Raw genomic sequence first — 18793 nt, forward strand, 5'->3', positions numbered from 1 at the left:
ATTTTCGCTCGCAGACAACGCTGATCTTTAGCTTGGCTTACAGCCAACGATGCCGACACCTACCCTAAATGTGCCTTAAAGTGTCCAAACTATGACGAACAATATACTAAAAAAAACTTACCCTTTAGGTACAGACCATGAAACCATAATGAGCACCACTTATACTGCGCGGTATAGCCAGTTGCCACTCCACCCCCCCCCCTCCCCTCCGTAGAGATGCAGGAAGCCAGTTCAAATCATGTAAGGTTAACGCAGAAAAAAAAAACAAAGTGTGCAAAAACTTTCAAGCTGGCAACAGTGAGAGGTTACGTAAGAGCACTTCTCGAGAAGCCCGTCCTAAGGATTACGCCCTATTGTGAGGCCGAGATATCGACGAAAAAGTGGACTCAGCCAAGAAGAGACGAAGAAGCGCAAATAATGACGCAGGCCACTCTCGCTATTGTCCGCTCGATCACCGAGAAGAGAGAAGGCGAGGATCTTAAAGGCGGGCATACCCCGAGAAATCGAGAAGTTCCTCATGGTAGGGCAAAATAATTATAAACTTGAGTGGCAACAAGAAGGTTCTGCTTAAAGGTGCGGCCGCCTCTAAGGGCGATGATCTTCGGACCTAACGTCAGCCGACAGATTATAAGGGGGTCGCCGGAAATTCATTTTCTGCGCCACCCCGAAGCCCGCATTAGTGACGCGCCGACGACTCCTGTGTTTCCTCCCCGCGGGGCGCTGCCGTCGCGGGTGGTGCCAGTAGCCCTCTGGAGCGCCGCCCAGTGTGCGGGGTCCATAGGTTCCTTTGAATTGGCAGTTCATAAGTATATGTAGGACCGCAGTGGTGGACAAGCAAGCACCCGCTCCTCGTGATCACGAGAATACTGGCTTCGTACCTGCAGGCAGCGAGAAGCCGGACTCTGAGCATGATCGAAGGATAAAGCTGATTTGGACGATACCCACGCAAAGTACAATGGCCAAATATGTTGACCAAAAAGTGTGTGAGTGCCTGACAAGGTGTTGAAGCCCCAGTGTGCAATAAAGAAGTGACAAGCCCCAGTAAAAAAACGCTGACGCCACGCTCGGACAAGAATGTAAAAGAAAGAAAGAAAGAAAGAAAGAAAGAAAGAAAGAAAGAAAGAAAGAAAGAAAGAAAGAAAGAAAGAAAGAAAGAAAGAAAGAAAGAAAGAAAGAAAGAAAGAAAGAAAGAAAGCAAGCAAGCACGCGCAGAAAGTATGAAGCATTCGTTCAGGGAACAATTTTAGAGATACAAGACGAACTGGTGGCAGAAGCACGGAAAATTACATCCTGGAGCGAATATTCTATTAGGTCGCAAAAAAAAAAACGTCTAGTTTTTGCTACCAGTCAAAATTACTGCACGAATATAAATCACGACGGGCATTTTTTTTCTTTCGTTCTTTCATTTTGAATGAGTGCGCTTTATTCATACAAAAAAAAACATTTTTCTTAAAGCTATAGCTAGTTATTAAATTTTATTGTTTGTGTGTTTATCTTGTACATTATTGTCATGATGTTGGGATAGCCGGCTCTAGCGTAGCCTACAACTTCCCATATTCTGTCAAATATAAATAAAAAAGTTACAGCTTTCTTCAATGAACTATTTCACAAATACTATTCAAAAAAAAGTTAGAAGCACTTGGCAGCGCTAAATCATAATCCTCGGTATCAAGATAACAGTGAAAGATCACTTCACTGGCAGCTATATACCAAAACCCTGTGTCAACAGAGATAATATTATTACCATTCTGTTGTTAATGTAAGCACATTAACTTGAATATTAGGACAAAACAGCCCAAAATGCGAGACAGAGCACATACAGAGCCCAACGCTGATTATAGGCTATTATTATTATTATTATTATTATTATTATTATTATTATTATTATTATTATTATTATTATTATTATTATTATTATTATTATTATTATTATTATTATTATTGAAAAGGTAGAACGCATATAGACAGGCAAATAATGAAAAAAAAAGGTACAAATGATGTCGGGTTACTCGGCCAGCCGGCATGACTAAAGGTTTAAACCCAGAAAAAAACAGTTAACGTAATGCCAAGACAATCATATTTCATAAAACGGAACTCAAAGGCGAAAAAAACTGCCAATATATATGCTCCGATGTTTAAATAAGAGATTGGAGCAACCGCGAACTAAGAATGAGGAAACCGCGGAGATTCTGTTTCTCACTCCTTGATGCACAAGAATGTGCTGATATGACTATACTGTTATTTTCAGCAGCTTGTTATAGCTTCTCGTGACAGTCTACCTGGCCTGCGTCACCCGTGACCACACGTATACGCGTTGCAGCACGTCAGCACGTGGCGTGTAGACTCGGCGCCATCGCCCTCTGCGAGCGGCTACGCAAAGCTGCGCGCCCTCTCACATAGGGACAGGGTGTAACGCCGAGTTGAATAATTCTTAAAGGGGCCCTGCAACACTTTTTAAGCATGGTCAGAAAACGCTGCCGATCGGTATATAGTAGAGGCTCCCGAAAACATGCGAGTTAAATAGTATAGCGCAGCACTCGGCCTGGAATTAATAAAGATCATTTAGGTCAGCTAAAAATTGGTTTCTCTTCTCTCGAGAAATCACGAAAGACGCTCCAAAAAGCACCCGTGAAAAGCCCATCTATGAGCCATTGGCTGATTTAAACATGGCGCGCTCGGTCAATACAAAGATCGCCGCGGGAGGCCGGGACTTGTCCACGCGTGCGCGCGCGAACCCACTGAAAAAAAAAAAGCTGCACATTCGAAGAAAGAAAAAAATGTGCTCAAGGTCACGAGGCGCGCGTGACGTTTTTCTTTACCCCTGCCATCCCTCCCTGCTTAGCTTCCAGCGCTTTCGTCGGGACGAGAGAAGAGAATGCAATTACAGCATGCGACAAATATTTGTACCCCCACTCGCACTGGACCGATTCTTTGAATTTTTGTGGCTTTGAATTCGCGAGGCAATAAGCTCTTCCAATGAATTCATTCCGTGGTTACTAGAAAAAAATGTTTCAAGGCATCTTTCAAGTCTTTCACACGCTCAGGTGTCTGTTAGCAGCAAATAAAATACAATCTTAGCTCTTTGGTGTCGCCGCACGTTGCAGTTGTAGATTTCGGAGGACTAAGAAATTCATTGTTCTAGATTTTACGAACTGCCCGATTTAACGAAGGAATTCGCGTGTCCCTATCACTTCGTTAAATTGGGTTTGAACTGCACATGGCGATGGTATATTCAAGTCTCACGTCGTCCTTAACCTCATCTTCGCCCTCACATCATCCCCCTCCCATTCCCTTCCCCCTTTCAAGGCTCGTTATACTATATTATGGAATGCTATGTTACGCTTTACCTTTTACCCTCCTCCTCTCCTTCCTGCAGATGCTATTGGAGCACCGTCTTTGTCTTCGGTCGGCTCACAGGGAAATCAAAACTTTTTTGTGCTTCTTGAGGACGGGCCTATGTGAACGCCTTTGTCTTTTGTATAGTGCACCGCCACACACGTGTCGGCACATCAACTCACCATTTTACCCTCCCCTTCCTTTATCCCTCTCTCATTTTTTACACCCTTTTCCCATGTTTCCAGGGTAGGGTAGCCATCCGGGCATGTGCCTGGTTAACCTACCTGGCTTCTCTCTTGTTGTTCTTCCTTCCTTCTCGCATTACTCATCAGTCTAGATCACTTCCCTTTTCCACCCCTTGGTATACCATATTATACATGGGTATGCTATGCTTTATACACTCTACTCTCCTTCTTTTCTCCTCCTCACTCCCACCAAGTTTGAGGAACGCTATGGCCTTGTTTTAAGCCTGTTATGCAATGTGATTTTGAACGCAATCATGTAACAGACCGCGTAAAAGACTTGGGCAACCCGACAATAAACTCCACTTTTGAAAAGCCAGCCTACATACAGCTAGTGCTGTATCATTCACTGTCCCGTGTTTCGTGATGTTCTGATATCTAATCTTCACGAAGCAAGTACCACACCTACATATCCCTTGGTTGTTTGATTAGATGAACGAGAAGCATGTATACCTTTGAAGAGGGGCACCAGCCTTCCCCAGCAGGTGATGGCACCCTTGCGGTGGTACTGGCCAAGGGCAAGCTCCATGAAGAAGAGCGGAATGCCGCCCACCGCCAGCATGATCAGGTACGGCACCAAAAACGCGCCTGCGAAGAACAGCAGTCAGTCTACTGCCCATTTGATTCAAATTACGAAAGCCATCTAACAATAATACTGATTGTTGGCCTAGTTGGTATTTACTTAATGGCATGATTTGGCCGCAAAAGAGACACACACAAGAAAAGGAACACTTGCCGCCTGTGCTTGTCGTTTGAGTGTTCCTTTTCTTGTGTGTGTCTCTTTTGCGGCCAAATCATACCATCTAACAACTTCGGTTATGTCCGCACGTATTTACTTCCAATTTTCACTGGGCCAAGGTTATCATTCGCTGGCATAGTTCGCTTGACACAATCAGCCCAATAATTATCACAGATGACGATTCAAAGCGATTCAGCGTATTCGCGCACATTTATACCTGTGCTTAATCTTCAGCGTGAGCATCTTCGCGTAGGACATAGAAGTATAAGTATTGGTAGTTGCCCGTTTCTAAGACCACTTGCCAAGGCATCTGCCGTGTAAACATAGCTCTGAATCCACCTCCTTAGTCGTGAGAGGCGCAGATGAACCTTTGGCAGGACAACACCCAATAATGTGCGTTGAAACAACCGGACAGCAGAAGTTCACGGGACTGTGCCCCGGTGGCGGCGGCTGCATTTTGATGGAGACAAAATGCTCGATGCTCGCGCACTTAAATGCTCGGTAAAAAAAAAATCGGCAGATCCCACGTATCTGGGAATCAACTTTATGCGAAGCACGCGGAGGGAATGTGGCCGTTTTGCTTTTTTTTATTATTGAACGGCAAGTCATGAAATGACGCTAAATATATGTACAAATATTACACGCAGAGACATATGTTGCAGTGTTGCGGATGTTTATATAACCAGTTTTCCACTTGCACAACGATATAAGCTGGAAATGTGTTTCAGCAACACCAGTAGCTGATATGAAGCACTGATGCTTGCGAAGATGCTGGCCCTTGACACTGCTACATAAATCGATTTCAGCGCATGGCACCTCATCACAATTCACGTTAACCCGACATGACGGCTGTATGAAAGGAGTACATATGTAATGTTTATAAAAATTAGGTTGGCAGCACTGCAACCACTACTGACGTTTCACGAAGATTAGCGTCTATTTGAAAAGTAGTTCCAAGATCTGGCGTAGCTCCGTGGTAGAATGCTTGACTGCCACGCAGAGTGCTTGGGTCCGATTCCTGCTGGGACCCTGAAATATATTATTTGCATTCGTCGGGTGGCCAGCGATGCTTATGTCATATTTTTCTCGACACTGACAATTGTTCTATGCCTTCGTTTGGTCGACGCTACCGATGTCGGGCATTGCATAACGCTGACGCGTTAAAATTGTCTATGTGTGTTCTCGTCGTTCCTGGGGAAACACATACCCGCTTACCAGCGGCACATACCCGCTCGTGAGTATGTGCCACTGTCTAGCGGGAAGTGTTTGACAACGTACGTGACGAGATTGTGACATTCATGTCTTGACCAGCGCGTCATATTCGTCAAACCATCTTACCCTCCCATGCTAATTTTGGTTCACGTCAAGTTAAGGGGGTGACCCCGAGAGCACGCAAACGTAAGCGGCTAGATAGATAGATAGATAGATAGATAGATAGATAGATAGATAGATAGATAGATAGATAGATAGATAGATAGATAGATAGATAGATAGATAGATAGATAGATAGATAGATAGATAGATAGATAGATAGATAGATAGATAGATACGCTCAAGGTCACCGAAGTTCGCCAAGAAATGCTTCGCATTTAAAACACCACATGGTCAAAATCTCTGCTCCACTACGGCGTCTCTCATAATTAAATCCTGGTTTTGGGACGTAAAACACCAGGAATTATTATCATTTGAAACACCCGGAAGCACGTCTGCGCCATTCTTGCGAACTTGCTCGACCGCTTCACGAGATTCATTGGATAGACCGGCATAAAGGCGCGCCATGACAGCCGCGTCCATCATCTAATCAGCGGTGACCGCGGCTGCCTTGCATGTCGTCGGTCGTGCTTGTCGCTGTACTGCTCCTCACATCCGCATGAAAATAAAAAAAAAGAAATACACCCTGGGAGACACTGACGAATCTGCTTTCATGGCGGCATACGTATATCATATTTCCGATATGCACAAATGGTGAAATAGCTGGCATTCGTAAAAGACTTATTTTTTCCCCATAATTCTCACTTAACTCCAAGAACTTCAGAACAGTCAACAACAGGTTTATCCGTTATGACCCTCTTTTCTGCATTCGAGATATCACAGTGCAAAATTGAATTAAATAACAAACAAACGCAAAGGAAAATCAAAGCACATGGTTCGTGGTTGCTCTCCTAAAATTGTGTTGCTATAGCAGTGGCGTAGCCAGCGTTGTTTTTTTTTTCTTTTTTTTTGAGGGGGGGGGAGTGGGGGTGGTTCAGCCATACTTTATGTATGCCAGTGTGTGCATTTTCATGTTTGCGTGTCAGGGGCGGCTTCAGCCACTCAATTTAGAGGGGGTGGGACTGTTGCTTGTAGTAACACCGAAGAGGAGGGTCATGACTTTTTTTGTGCTTTTACTATATAGCGCACAAAAACTGCATCATGGCACATGTACTGTTAATGTATGCCCACAATGGTCCCACTCATTTGTCCTAATTGGTGATAGGAGGTTGTCACACATGTCCCGTTAAATAGGGAGGCGATCGCCGGGCTAATTCCAAGAGCCGAAGTATCGGCCCCCCGAACCGCACCACGAAAGCGTGGACAATTTAGAAGTGGTCCTTTTTGGCGCGCCAGCGGACGCCGGCTGTGGCCCAAAGAACAAGTCAGAGCCGAGAGTTGATAAACAAACAAATTATATTCTCAATATTGGCAGATCGAAAATAATACACAAAAATGCACACTCCACAATAGTTGCATACAATATGTCACCAATCAAACCAATCAATCAACGTACTACACAATACAATCAGCCACACTTGAAACAACGGACACAGACAACAATACGCACTACAATGCAGTCGCATGCATTTAACAACCAAGACACTTAAGGACTAAAGAGTTAGAAAACCTGTTCAGTCCAAAGTCCTTGGGACAAAAGTCTGAATGATACTCTTCCGAGAATCACTCACTCAAAGTCCAGCGTTGTTGTCGTTCCGCAGCTCTCGAAGTCTCTCTTCCAGGAAACCTCGCCGACTTCAATTGGCCACTCTCCAAGCTTCAACTTCTTCGCCGGAACACGTCGGCTTCACACCCGCAGCTGTTGCCACGGGTCTTCGCTCGATAGCGGTAAACACCCACTCTTGCCGGTAGCTCGAGTCGTCACCCCTCAGGTGGAAATCCTCTTCGTCTCCGGCCTCGTCCCTACGGACCAAAAACCTTCGCCGACTACACGGCGGAATCCCTACGCGCTCTGGCGTTAACTTCCGTCTCCTCCTGTTCTGTCACTACGGGCAGAACCTTCGCCGACTACACGGCGGAATTCCTACGCGCTCCGGCGCTAACTTTCCGTCTTCTCCTGATTTCTCGTCTCGGCCGCTCGATTAAATACTTTCCGCGCCACCTTCCAGAACGTTCTCCTCCTTTCGTCGGCGCGATGCGCAGCGAAGGCTGGGGAGAGGCACGAGACGGTTCGACTGCCCTCTCCGGAGGATGATTCACTCGGTCTGACCCCGCCTCCTTCGTTCTAGAAAAATCGCGGCCTTGCTGGGCCGCCGATGTGGGGTGAGGAGGATCGTCTGCGAAGCCGTGCTTCTGCGGGGAGAGCGCGCGCCCGGGAGCCCTGGATGTTTGCTTTCTTTTTTTTTTCTTTTTTACCTCGCGGCGTTTCTGCCGCCCGTTGTCGCAAGGATTTGGCGGCGCGCTCTTTTTTAGCGCTCGTTCTGTGACACTGCCCCCCACTTTAAGAATATTATCTCATAATATTCAAAACCACACAAACGAGCGCGAACAGTCACCACACATTCTCACAGACTGTAACACAATCCGTCGCTCATGACACTTCACATTCACAATATATCACTCAATACAATCGTACATTGTAGTTCCATTCCACAACACATGAAATATAGCCACAGGTACATGCCTACAACACTTCATCACACATTCTAAACAATACAAACGTACAAAGTTCTGTCTATACAACAATTATACAACACTATACATCACATCACAGCACAGACACTTCGACACTTGTGACACAGGATAACACAACACTAACACAACATATGGCACTCAACACTGCCAAACACATTCTGATTCGACCTCAGCACTTATCCTGAGTACTTCGAGCAGCGCTTGCGCCCCCTTTTGCGGTGCTCGCTCGATCTCTTCTTGTGTTTCCACGTTCTTTTTCGGCGAGCCCTTTCCAGCGACGATATCTGAGGCGTCGTCTCAGCCATCGTTGTCTCTTCCGACACCGTTAATGCGTCATTACATTCGATGGGTCCTGTCTGTTTATTTACCCGCTTGATGATGCCTCTACATCTTGCCCGGCTGGCCAACTCCGTCTCCTTTACACTGTCGGTCGGTTGAGGTCGTGCCGACGTAAGTCCGGTTGCTCGGCCCGTGAACTGATTCGACACGGTCGTCTTCGCCTTCGCTGTCTCTTGCGCCGCAGCTTCACCTTGGGCTCTAGTGAGATCCGTCACGGGATGTTCCTCCACTGTATCTCGCGGCCGCTGTGTTGGCGAGGGCTCTGTCTTCGGGGCTTCTCCCAAACATTCTGGATCACTTGGCCCTCGCGCCCCGTCGATGTTTCCGATGACAAGGTCATACAGGGGGGTCGTCATGCATAAAGCAGTAACCTTCCCGCTGAAGTACGGAGTTTCAACCTCAATTTCTGCTTCGGGAAGCATCCGAACCGTACGGTCAATTAGGCAAACCGGTTTCGTTCTGCCTGTCAACTCACTTTCCCGTACCAAATTTCTCCGCACGATAACAGTGGAACTGCCGGTATCTCTTAACACCGTAATCTTTTTGCCCGCAACTTTTCCAGGCAGCGTTGGCATTCCTTTCGTAACACCGGTTGGCTGTTTCGACATTACAGCACCCACAATAGGAATTTTCTCCCCATTCTTCAACTCTACGAATCCATCAGTGACGGCATTATTATCAGATTTCGGTGCTGCTTGCACACAGGATACCTGGTGAGTTTGACTCGCTCCGTTTCGACAAGCGTCTGCTTTGTGCCCAGTCTGCCCACACTTAAAACATTTTACAACCGTAGGGCTCGTAAAGATCGTTCGACAGTTTTTCGCGCGATGACCCACTCGGTTGCACAGAAAACATCGCGGAATGATCTCTGGTGCACGCTTCTTTTCTTCGGGAGCCAATTTCTTCGAATCATCGGGACACTCCTTCTTTACCTTGGCCAAATTAGTGCCACCTTGCGCTTCCAAGAATTGATCAGCCAATTCAAGCATGTCTTCAAGTGAGTCAGCCTTCCTCTCTTTTAAGTACAGTGACAGGCTTGGGTGGCAACTAGTAAGAAATTGTTCTCTAATTAGCAGCTCTCTAAGCTCATCGTATTCCTGCGCTGTCCCTGAAAGTTCAATCCATCTGTCGAAATAATGGCAAAGTCGGGCGGCATACTGCGTAGCCGTCTCACCATCAGCTGGCTTTCCTGTCCTAAATCTGTCCCGGAATCCTTCCACGGTAAATCTAAATCGCTTCAGCAAAGCAGCTTTTACCTTTGCATAGTTGGCTGCATCGGTCGGCGTCAGCCTACCGTACACACTGAGCGCTTCACCACTCAAGCAAGTACTCAAAGCAGTTGCCCATTGCTGTTCCGGCCAATTCTGGCTCCTCGCAATCGTCTCAAATCTGTGGAGGTACGCGTCTAGGTCGTCCTTCCTTTCATCAAACGCTACGAGCAGCTTGCTTGGGTTCAAGCGGAAGCCGTGATCTTCCCGTTCGCTGCTTTCAACTCTAGCTTGGACGGGAGTTTCACTTCGCTGTTGCAAACGGAGCCGCTCGAGTTCCATCTCGTGCTGTCGCTGCCGTTCCCTTTCCTCTCTTTCTTCTTTCGCCCTCTCAGCTGCCAGTCTTTCTTTCTCCAGCTCCAACTTCAATTGCAGCTCTCTTTCTTCTCTCGCCCTTTCGGCTGCCAACTTTTCTCTCTCCAGCTCCAACTTCAATTGCTGCTCTCTTTCTTCTTTCAGCTGTCGCTCCTTTGCCTCTCTTTCTTCTTTCACCCTTTCAGCTGCCAACCTCTCTCGTTCCAACTCAGCTGCTTTTTCTTCCTTGGCCCTCTCTGCTGCCAACCTCTCTCTCTCCAACTCAGCTTCTTTTTCCGCTTTGGCTCTTTCGACCGCCAACCTCTCTCGTTCCAACTCAGCTGTTTTTTCTTCCTTGGCTCTCTCAGCTGCCAACCTTTCTCTCTCCACCGCCTCTTTCTCCTTCTGGCTTACCCATTTCCGTAGTTCGGCGCCGGAAAGACCCATCTTCTCACCAAGCGCAACTAACTTTTCGAGATCCATTGTGTCTCGCAACTCGCAAATAAAACCTTGCCGCGTGCAAAAAGTATCTGCCTAAATCGGTCTATCGGAACACTCCCCTGCACTCGTTAACGAGAACACTGAACAACACACAAAATCGTTCCGATAGCACTATCAACAACTCGAGGCTCTTTCTCACTACTTTGGACACACTGTGCACCAAAAGGTCCTGTTTCGCGGACGCCAGATTAATTGTCACACCGGTCCCGTTAATTAGGGAGGCGATCGCCGGGCTAATTCCAAGAGCCGAAGTATCGGCCCCCCGAACCGCACCACGAAAGCGTGGACAATTTAGAAGTGGTCCTTTTTGGCGCGCCAGCGGACGCCGGCTGTGGCCCAAAGAACAAGTCAGAGCCGAGAGTTGATAAACAAACAAATTATATTCTCAATATTGGCAGATCGAAAATAATACACAAAAATGCACACTCCACAATAGTTGCATACAATATGTCACCAATCAAACCAATCAATCAACGTACTACACAATACAATCAGCCACACTTGAAACAACGGACACAGACAACAATACGCACTACAATGCAGTCGCATGCATTTAACAACCAAGACACTTAAGGACTAAAGAGTTAGAAAACCTGTTCAGTCCAAAGTCCTTGGGACAAAAGTCTGAATGATACTCTTCCGAGAATCACTCACTCAAAGTCCAGCGTTGTTGTCGTTCCGCAGCTCTCGAAGTCTCTCTTCCAGGAAACCTCGCCGACTTCAATTGGCCACTCTCCAAGCTTCAACTTCTTCGCCGGAACACGTCGGCTTCACACCCGCAGCTGTTGCCACGGGTCTTCGCTCGATAGCGGTAAACACCCACTCTTGCCGGTAGCTCGAGTCGTCACCCCTCAGGTGGAAATCCTCTTCGTCTCCGGCCTCGTCCCTACGGACCAAAAACCTTCGCCGACTACACGGCGGAATCCCTACGCGCTCTGGCGTTAACTTCCGTCTCCTCCTGTTCTGTCACTACGGGCAGAACCTTCGCCGACTACACGGCGGAATTCCTACGCGCTCCGGCGCTAACTTTCCGTCTTCTCCTGATTTCTCGTCTCGGCCGCTCGATTAAATACTTTCCGCGCCACCTTCCAGAACGTTCTCCTCCTTTCGTCGGCGCGATGCGCAGCGAAGGCTGGGGAGAGGCACGAGACGGTTCGACTGCCCTCTCCGGAGGATGATTCACTCGGTCTGACCCCGCCTCCTTCGTTCTAGAAAAATCGCGGCCTTGCTGGGCCGCCGATGTGGGGTGAGGAGGATCGTCTGCGAAGCCGTGCTTCTGCGGGGAGAGCGCGCGCCCGGGAGCCCTGGATGTTTGCTTTCTTTTTTTTTTCTTTTTTACCTCGCGGCGTTTCTGCCGCCCGTTGTCGCAAGGATTTGGCGGCGCGCTCTTTTTTAGCGCTCGTTCTGTGACAGAGGTTGACGGCAATAACTGAAGAAAGGGGGTGGGAAGGGAGGAAAATAGGAGGAAAAGAACGGAATGGAGGTTAACCAGTCTATAGGCAGCCAGTTTGCTACCCTGCGCATAGGAGGGGGATGGGGGAGATGAAAGATAGAGGCGAGAAAAAGAGGGGGTGGAAGTGCTGGCACAGGCTATGGGGAGAGAGCTTGCGATCTCCTTTAATCCCCCCTCTGGACTCCACTGGTTAGTGTGTGTATATACACATGCAAATTGAAAATTTCAGCGGGGAAGTTTTGAAGATCCGAGCACTCCTCTCTTCCCCTGGCCACGCCAGTGGTTGAAAGGACTCAAAGTTCGTAGTGCCCCTAGCCAATTTCAGGCATAACTAAACTAAGAGAGGTGCTCATCCTAAATTTTTCAGAAGTATGAATACATCGTGCGATATACTTGTTAGGCATTCTCCAATGTGTCATTCATGGTGAGCCCACGCAATACAGCGCTCGTGTAGCACGGTCAACTATAGTGCCTTTTTTTCCAAAGTTGCCAGTTCATTTTATAATAAGCGGATTTTGGCTTTTTTTTTTTTTTGACGCCGGGTCAGTGGTACAGTTTTTTCAGTGACATGTTTTTTTTTTTGGGGGGGGGGAGTATTGCTCCAACAAATATGTTACTTCAATGACATCACATTCACCGATCACGTGTTTGTCAATGACTTTGAGTTGTTGAGTGTTAAAGCCAAACATACGTAGCGGAAACGGAAAAAATGCTAATGAAGTGCTGGCAAACGTGCATTCATCCAAATGGAGACTACCCTAGAGACAATGTTTAGAAGTAAATATGTGCTTTCGTTCATAGATGCACTTTATTGTTTCTGTACAAAATATTTAAAGCGACCTTTACAACTTCCCTTTCGTACTTCAGTGGCCTTTTTTATTATAATTCATACATTTTTAGGAATGGGAATTTCTGCTTCTTTCAGTAGGCTCCTTCGCAGAAGTCGCGCCGCTTTTTTTGGGGGGGGGGGGGGTAGGGGGGGCGATTTTGTGCTTATAATTCGCTTGCTAGCTCGGTAGCATCTGGCAACACTACTTGCTTCTCAAATAGTTTCCTGTCTCGTGTGCTGCTCCCAAAATCTGCGCCAGGCGCTCGTGCTACTGCTGTGCACGGCTATATATATATATTTGAAGAAACGCGCGTCCGTCTAAGCCCTGATGATGCGCGAGACATCTCGCTCAGCATGTCATATAGTGTCGCGAAGCATTTGCAACAGTGCTTGCAAAATGGCGGTCGACGGCGACCGCCATTTTGTGACGTCACGTGCTTCATGTAATGGAGCCGTCATCTTCTACCTAAGTTTCAGTCACGAAAAAAATCGTGCAGTTTTCAGTGACGAACTTAAGAAAGCTGTGTTAGCTCTATCGCACAAGCAGCTGACCACGAAACAAAATCGTTGGCCCGAATAAACCTTTTTAACGGAGAAAAGGACCCCCTCCTTTCGAGGCTGTTGCACGGGAGTGCAAAAGCCGACGTCACAGCCTTGGCAGTGCACCATTTTTGTGGGGTCACGCATGTTAACAACAGCCCAGAGAAGACAATGACGGCGCCCAGGGAGCCTTCAGTGAAAATATGCTCGCAAACCAAACGGTCTTATACGTCACGGCTCACGAGCACGCCAGTGTTGCGAGACTTGGGCGACTCGGGTGTTTATGAAAATGCTGATAATAAATTATCTATAAATGTACGTACATGGGCCAAATGCACTGAAATTTTGTCAGCTTGTTTGCAAACACTCAAGAATTGAGCCAAATAACACTGGTTATGAGCGAAAGTTTGGTGTCATGGCCTCTTAAATATGCCCGCGGGACTCGGGCAGTGAAGTTACCGGCACAGATTTTGTAAGGGATGAGTGCGCTTCCTGTACACTCAACCTGAGCTGCCACACGACGAGGGTTAATTATTGCGCTTTTTTACAACTCATTGCCGAATGAAGACGTGGAAATAGCATTGTGCAGGCAAATAATCGCTAGAAGTGCGTAGGTTGCATACATTGATAGAATTACCGGTGTTCACGAAACTTCACGTGTTGCTATACCGAAGGGGCCGTTCCACGTCAGTTTCTTTCAACATAGCCCGTTTCGATAGTGTGCGCGTACTCGCGCCAAGCTTCTGCACGAATGATGTCTATGAACATGCACATTCTTTCCAGCAAGTGGCTGATGCATGGTCCAGCATGACAAAACTAACATTTATCCAGATCTGCCACGAGACAACCCGCAGTGTAAATTGCCTTTGGCAGGACGCTTTATTGGGCTAATCGGTGGGTAACACAATCAGTCAGAGGGCACAATGTAAAAAAAAAAATAGGTGGGGGTTGAGGGGGGGGGGGGGGGCTCTTATTTTTTTTTCTTAAGAAAGAAAGAGAAAGGTTTTATGAAAAAACAGAGATTTTTGCCGGCGCCAATATACACATGACCTCTGGCACGCCATTTAGTCTGCAGTGGGATGGGGAATGGTATTAAAATAATACAGGAAGAGGGCGAAAATACTGATATTAGTTTTAGGAGTTTTCCGTCCCAACACTACGACATGACTATGATAGACAGCATAGTGGAGAGCTCCGAAAATTTTGACCTCACATCCAAGTACACGGGCCACAGGCATTTTCGCCTCAATCGAAAACGTGGCCGCCGCGCTTCCGCCCTTTGGATATCAGCAAAACGACGCAGTCTAGCGTGAACGATCGCAGTGCGCATGCGCATAATCGAATTAGGAGCACGGAGAGCGCAACTTCGGACGCGCACGAGGCAACGTCCGCAATCAAACACTTCGGTTAACCCGCTAAAATGCTCGTTACCAAGCTGAATGGACCAACGGGTGCGTGAAAGGGTTAAACAGCGTTCAGGTTGGGCCGCGCAGCGAACCGACATCGCCGGCTCCCATCCGCTGCACCATCTCACCCTCTTGTATACCTTCAACGCTATGAGTAGTAATCGAGTTCCCCGCGTAATCGAATACATTGCCTTCGAGCCCTTTGAAAGGTGCGTGGCCCCGTCGGGACAAATGCTTACGGTTCTCGTGCACTAAATATCTCTTGTTACGCGATTCGCATAACCAGGTGCCTCGTTTAACGTTGTTCGTGGCTTTCGAAATACATTTCGGGAAATACGAGGTATTCCACTGCTACGAAAAAAAATTAAGAATGAAGCGATTGTGCATACATCAACTTTGGTGATATAGCGTTACCCTCTGGCTTATCCATGTCACATTTGCATATTTATTTATTTATTTATTTATTTATTTATTTATTTATTTATTTATTTATTAAGAAATACTGCAGCCCTATCGCACTAAAGTAGGAGTGGTTTATTCATTAGGTCTACAACAGAACTTAAGCCATACAACAATGTATGGGGGAAAAAGGGAGGTGGGGGAACAAGCATATAAGAAAGTATTCTTTTCTAGTTCTTAAATACATTTTCTAAGTTATACCCATTCTTAACCAATACCCCAAGGTGCGATCCAGACATTTAGGATCTACATCTACATCTACGCCAGACATTTAGGATCTACATCTACGGCTACGTCTACATATATATCTACAATTTCGAAGAAACATGGTGGGAATCAATACAATAATGCAAGAAGCCTTCTAAAAACACGGATCTAATTGTACCAGCCTACGAATGCCATTTTTCACTAGTGTTCGGGAGACAAGTTCTAGGACATAAATAGGGTAGCGCGTGGTTGAAACGGTGTGAAATGAAGTTTATGGCTACTGCTAGAGTGGCTTTCAGCATAGCGGGAAACAGACATTCGTCTGCTAATGGGTAGCGTGGACTGCAATCGATATGCAGCAATTTCAGGCACTCAAGACATTAAAAATCGCGTCGCTTTGACCTAGCGTATCAACGTGAGAGGAAAGTGAGAAATTCCAGTTGTGACGGCGGAAAAAGAGACGGGCGGTTTTCTTTTAAACAGATTCTGCTAGGCTAATGTCCCATACCTTTCAGGGCTCCCGTGTGCGGCAGGCGTATTCAAGAATGGCGGTGAAGCACCACGTACGCGCTATTCCTATTCAGTGATTGAATCATTTCTCGCAGGATCGAAATTACCATGTAAGATTATGCACACTCGCAAAGACCGACGCAAATATTTTACTGGAGGAGCCATGGCATGGTCAGCCAAAAGTTTGCTTTCAACGAAAAATAGAAGGTATATTGCACATATACATATATGAAATGTGAGCGGTAAAATACTATTTCAGTCCAAAACAGGCCCAGCAGTCACCGGCTGCAAATCCCGCCCACTTCCCGCGACCGTCCTTTTGTCATGGTGCGTGTGACATCATGTGCAGCAAGCAGCGGAGCCATCGTCTTCTACCACTGTTTCAGCCGCTGTAAATTGTTCGATTCCAGTGATAAGCAGAGGAAAGCCTTAAACAAATCTGTTTCACGTGCATCTGACCACGGAAAAATGTAATTCTCCGGAATACAGACACACGCACATCAGGCTGCTCTCTCTAGTGCGCCACTGTTGCCCGATTCTCAGTCCCCTCGCATGTTTATAAAAATATTCAATTATGAATGAAGTGTTCGGCCAAGTGCGCTGAAATTTCGCCAGCTTATTGATGAATGCACAAGGATGGCCCACATAACGCAGACTGCGATAGAAAATGAAATTCACCTTTAAGCAAAGATTACAGTAAACGTTTCGAGTTTAAGCGTAATGTCAACCATGGAGTTCTAATAACCGAAGAAGAGAATACGAAGACCAGAATAGTTTTAAAAACAGCGTTCGCGCTACCGAGGTGAAACAGAATAGTCAAAGGCGCATACAGTCAACAGCCTCAGCCGAAACAGGAGGCTGACCGCAGCAGCCGATGACAGCGTGAGTTGTGCCTGGAATAACGAGATTTGACCTACTTTGCAAGAATCTGTGTTAAAGGGCTGGGCGTACAAGCACGGACACAGTATAGAGGACACCACAGACGTGAACCGTGCAGAATGGCGGCAAAGAATTAAGGCACGGGCACGAAAACTTATCTGCGCATGGTGAGGAAAGAGTCGGTGCCTTCCGCCCGGCGCACGTCGTGGTTTACGTGAGATTCAGGCATTTGATCTCTTCCTTAAGAAAGTTAATCGATGGTTGCATGAAGCATGCGAGGAGTATGCGAATAGTAAGCTTTAGAACCGAATCGAATCAAATAGTGATGACACCGAATCGAATATTGTTCCCATAGTTTTCGAATAGTAAGGCCACCATTTTCAAAGCAGCTCTAGAATAGTAAGTTTAAAAACATCAGAAAATCCGGCGAAAATTCATTAGAAATAAATATCCACAAGCTTTATTAAAGCAACATTATATGGTTACTGCTAAATGACAAAAAGTGCCACAATTATTTAAACTGAAGCAAGCTCGTATACAGTAGGAACTTTCGAAATATTTTGTAACTGCAGGCTGAAATGTAGCAGAGTGACACTTTGCCAACAACTTTTCAAAAAAAAAAAAAAAGCACGACAGCTTCGTACTAGAGGTGCCAAGCTTGAAGGACTAACAGAGCTGGATAACCTTTCTTGTTTATTCTTCTCTTTGTTGTTTGTTTTTCTCTCTCTTGCATCTGTTTATTTATTCCTTTCTCTTTCCGTATATTACTTTCTCTTTTTCGCTCTTTCTATCTTCTTTAATTTTTCTTCCCTTATTTTCTCTCTTTCCCTATTTTTGGTTTCCTCTTTCTATCTCTCTCATCCTGTATTTCGCTGTTTTGATCTCTGTTATTTCTCTTTCTTTCTATCTTTCTCTTTCTTTTTTATCTTTATCCTTATTTCTATCTCTCCCTTTCTTTCTGCGCCGGTACTCTCGCCCAACAGAGTTGCCGCATCCCACGCTGAACAAGGTGTAAGGAAGGGGGACACAATCTCCCCAACGCTATTTACCGCATGCTTACAGGAGGTTTTCAGAAGCCTAGAATGGGAACAGTTAGGGATAAGAGTTAATGGAGAGTACCTTAGTAACCTGCACTTCGCCGATGAAATTGCATTGCTGAGTAACTCAGGGGACGAATTGCAACTCTTGATTACGGAGTTAGACAAAGAGAGCAGAAAGGTGGGTCTTAAAATTAATCTGCAGAAAACGAAAATAATGTACAACAACCTCGGAAAAGAGCAGCGCTTCGAGATAGGTAATAGTGCACTTCAAGTTGTAAAAGACTATGTCTACTTAGGGCAGGTAATAACCGCGGAGCCGAACCACGAGATTGAAGTGACTAGAAGAATAAGAATGGTGTGGAGCACATTTGGCAAGCACTCTCAAATTATGACACGTAGATTGCCACTATCCCTCAAGAGGAAGGTATATAACAGCTGTATCTTGCCGGTACCTAGCTACGGAGCAGAAACCTGGAGACTTACAAAGAGGGTTCAGCTTAAATTGAGGACGACGCAGCGAGCAATGGAAAGAAAAATGATAGGTGTAACCTTAATAGACAAGAAGAGAGCAGAGTGGATTAGGGAACAAACGGGGGTGAAGGATATCATAGTTGAAATCAAGAAGAGGAAATGGACATGGGCCGGGCATGTAGCGCGTACACAGGATAACCGCTGGTCATTAAGGGTAACTAACTGGATTCCTAGAAAAGGCAAGCGGGTTAGGGGGAGACAGAAGGTTAGGTGGGCAGATGAGATTAAGAAGTTTGCGGGTATACATTGGCAGCAGCAAGCGCAGGACCGGGTTAACTGGCGGAACATGGGAGAGGCCTATGTCCTGCAGTGGA

At 46.3% G+C, this 18793-nt stretch overlaps 1 protein-coding gene across 1 annotated transcript in view; it reads right to left on the minus strand.

Annotated features, from left to right (window-relative positions):
- DAT (Sodium-dependent dopamine transporter) overlaps positions 1 to 18793 on the minus strand; it is a 69507-nt gene that overhangs the window by 41441 nt on the left and 9273 nt on the right. Inside the window, exon 2 of the mRNA XM_075888856.1 lies at positions 4032 to 4166. Coding sequence (XP_075744971.1) covers positions 4032 to 4166 — 135 coding nt within the window. The remainder of the gene's footprint in view (positions 1 to 4031; positions 4167 to 18793) is intronic.

This window comes from Rhipicephalus microplus, chromosome 3 (assembly GCF_043290135.1).
Source record: "Rhipicephalus microplus isolate Deutch F79 chromosome 3, USDA_Rmic, whole genome shotgun sequence".
In the NCBI taxonomy this organism is placed as follows: domain Eukaryota; kingdom Metazoa; phylum Arthropoda; class Arachnida; order Ixodida; family Ixodidae; genus Rhipicephalus; species Rhipicephalus microplus.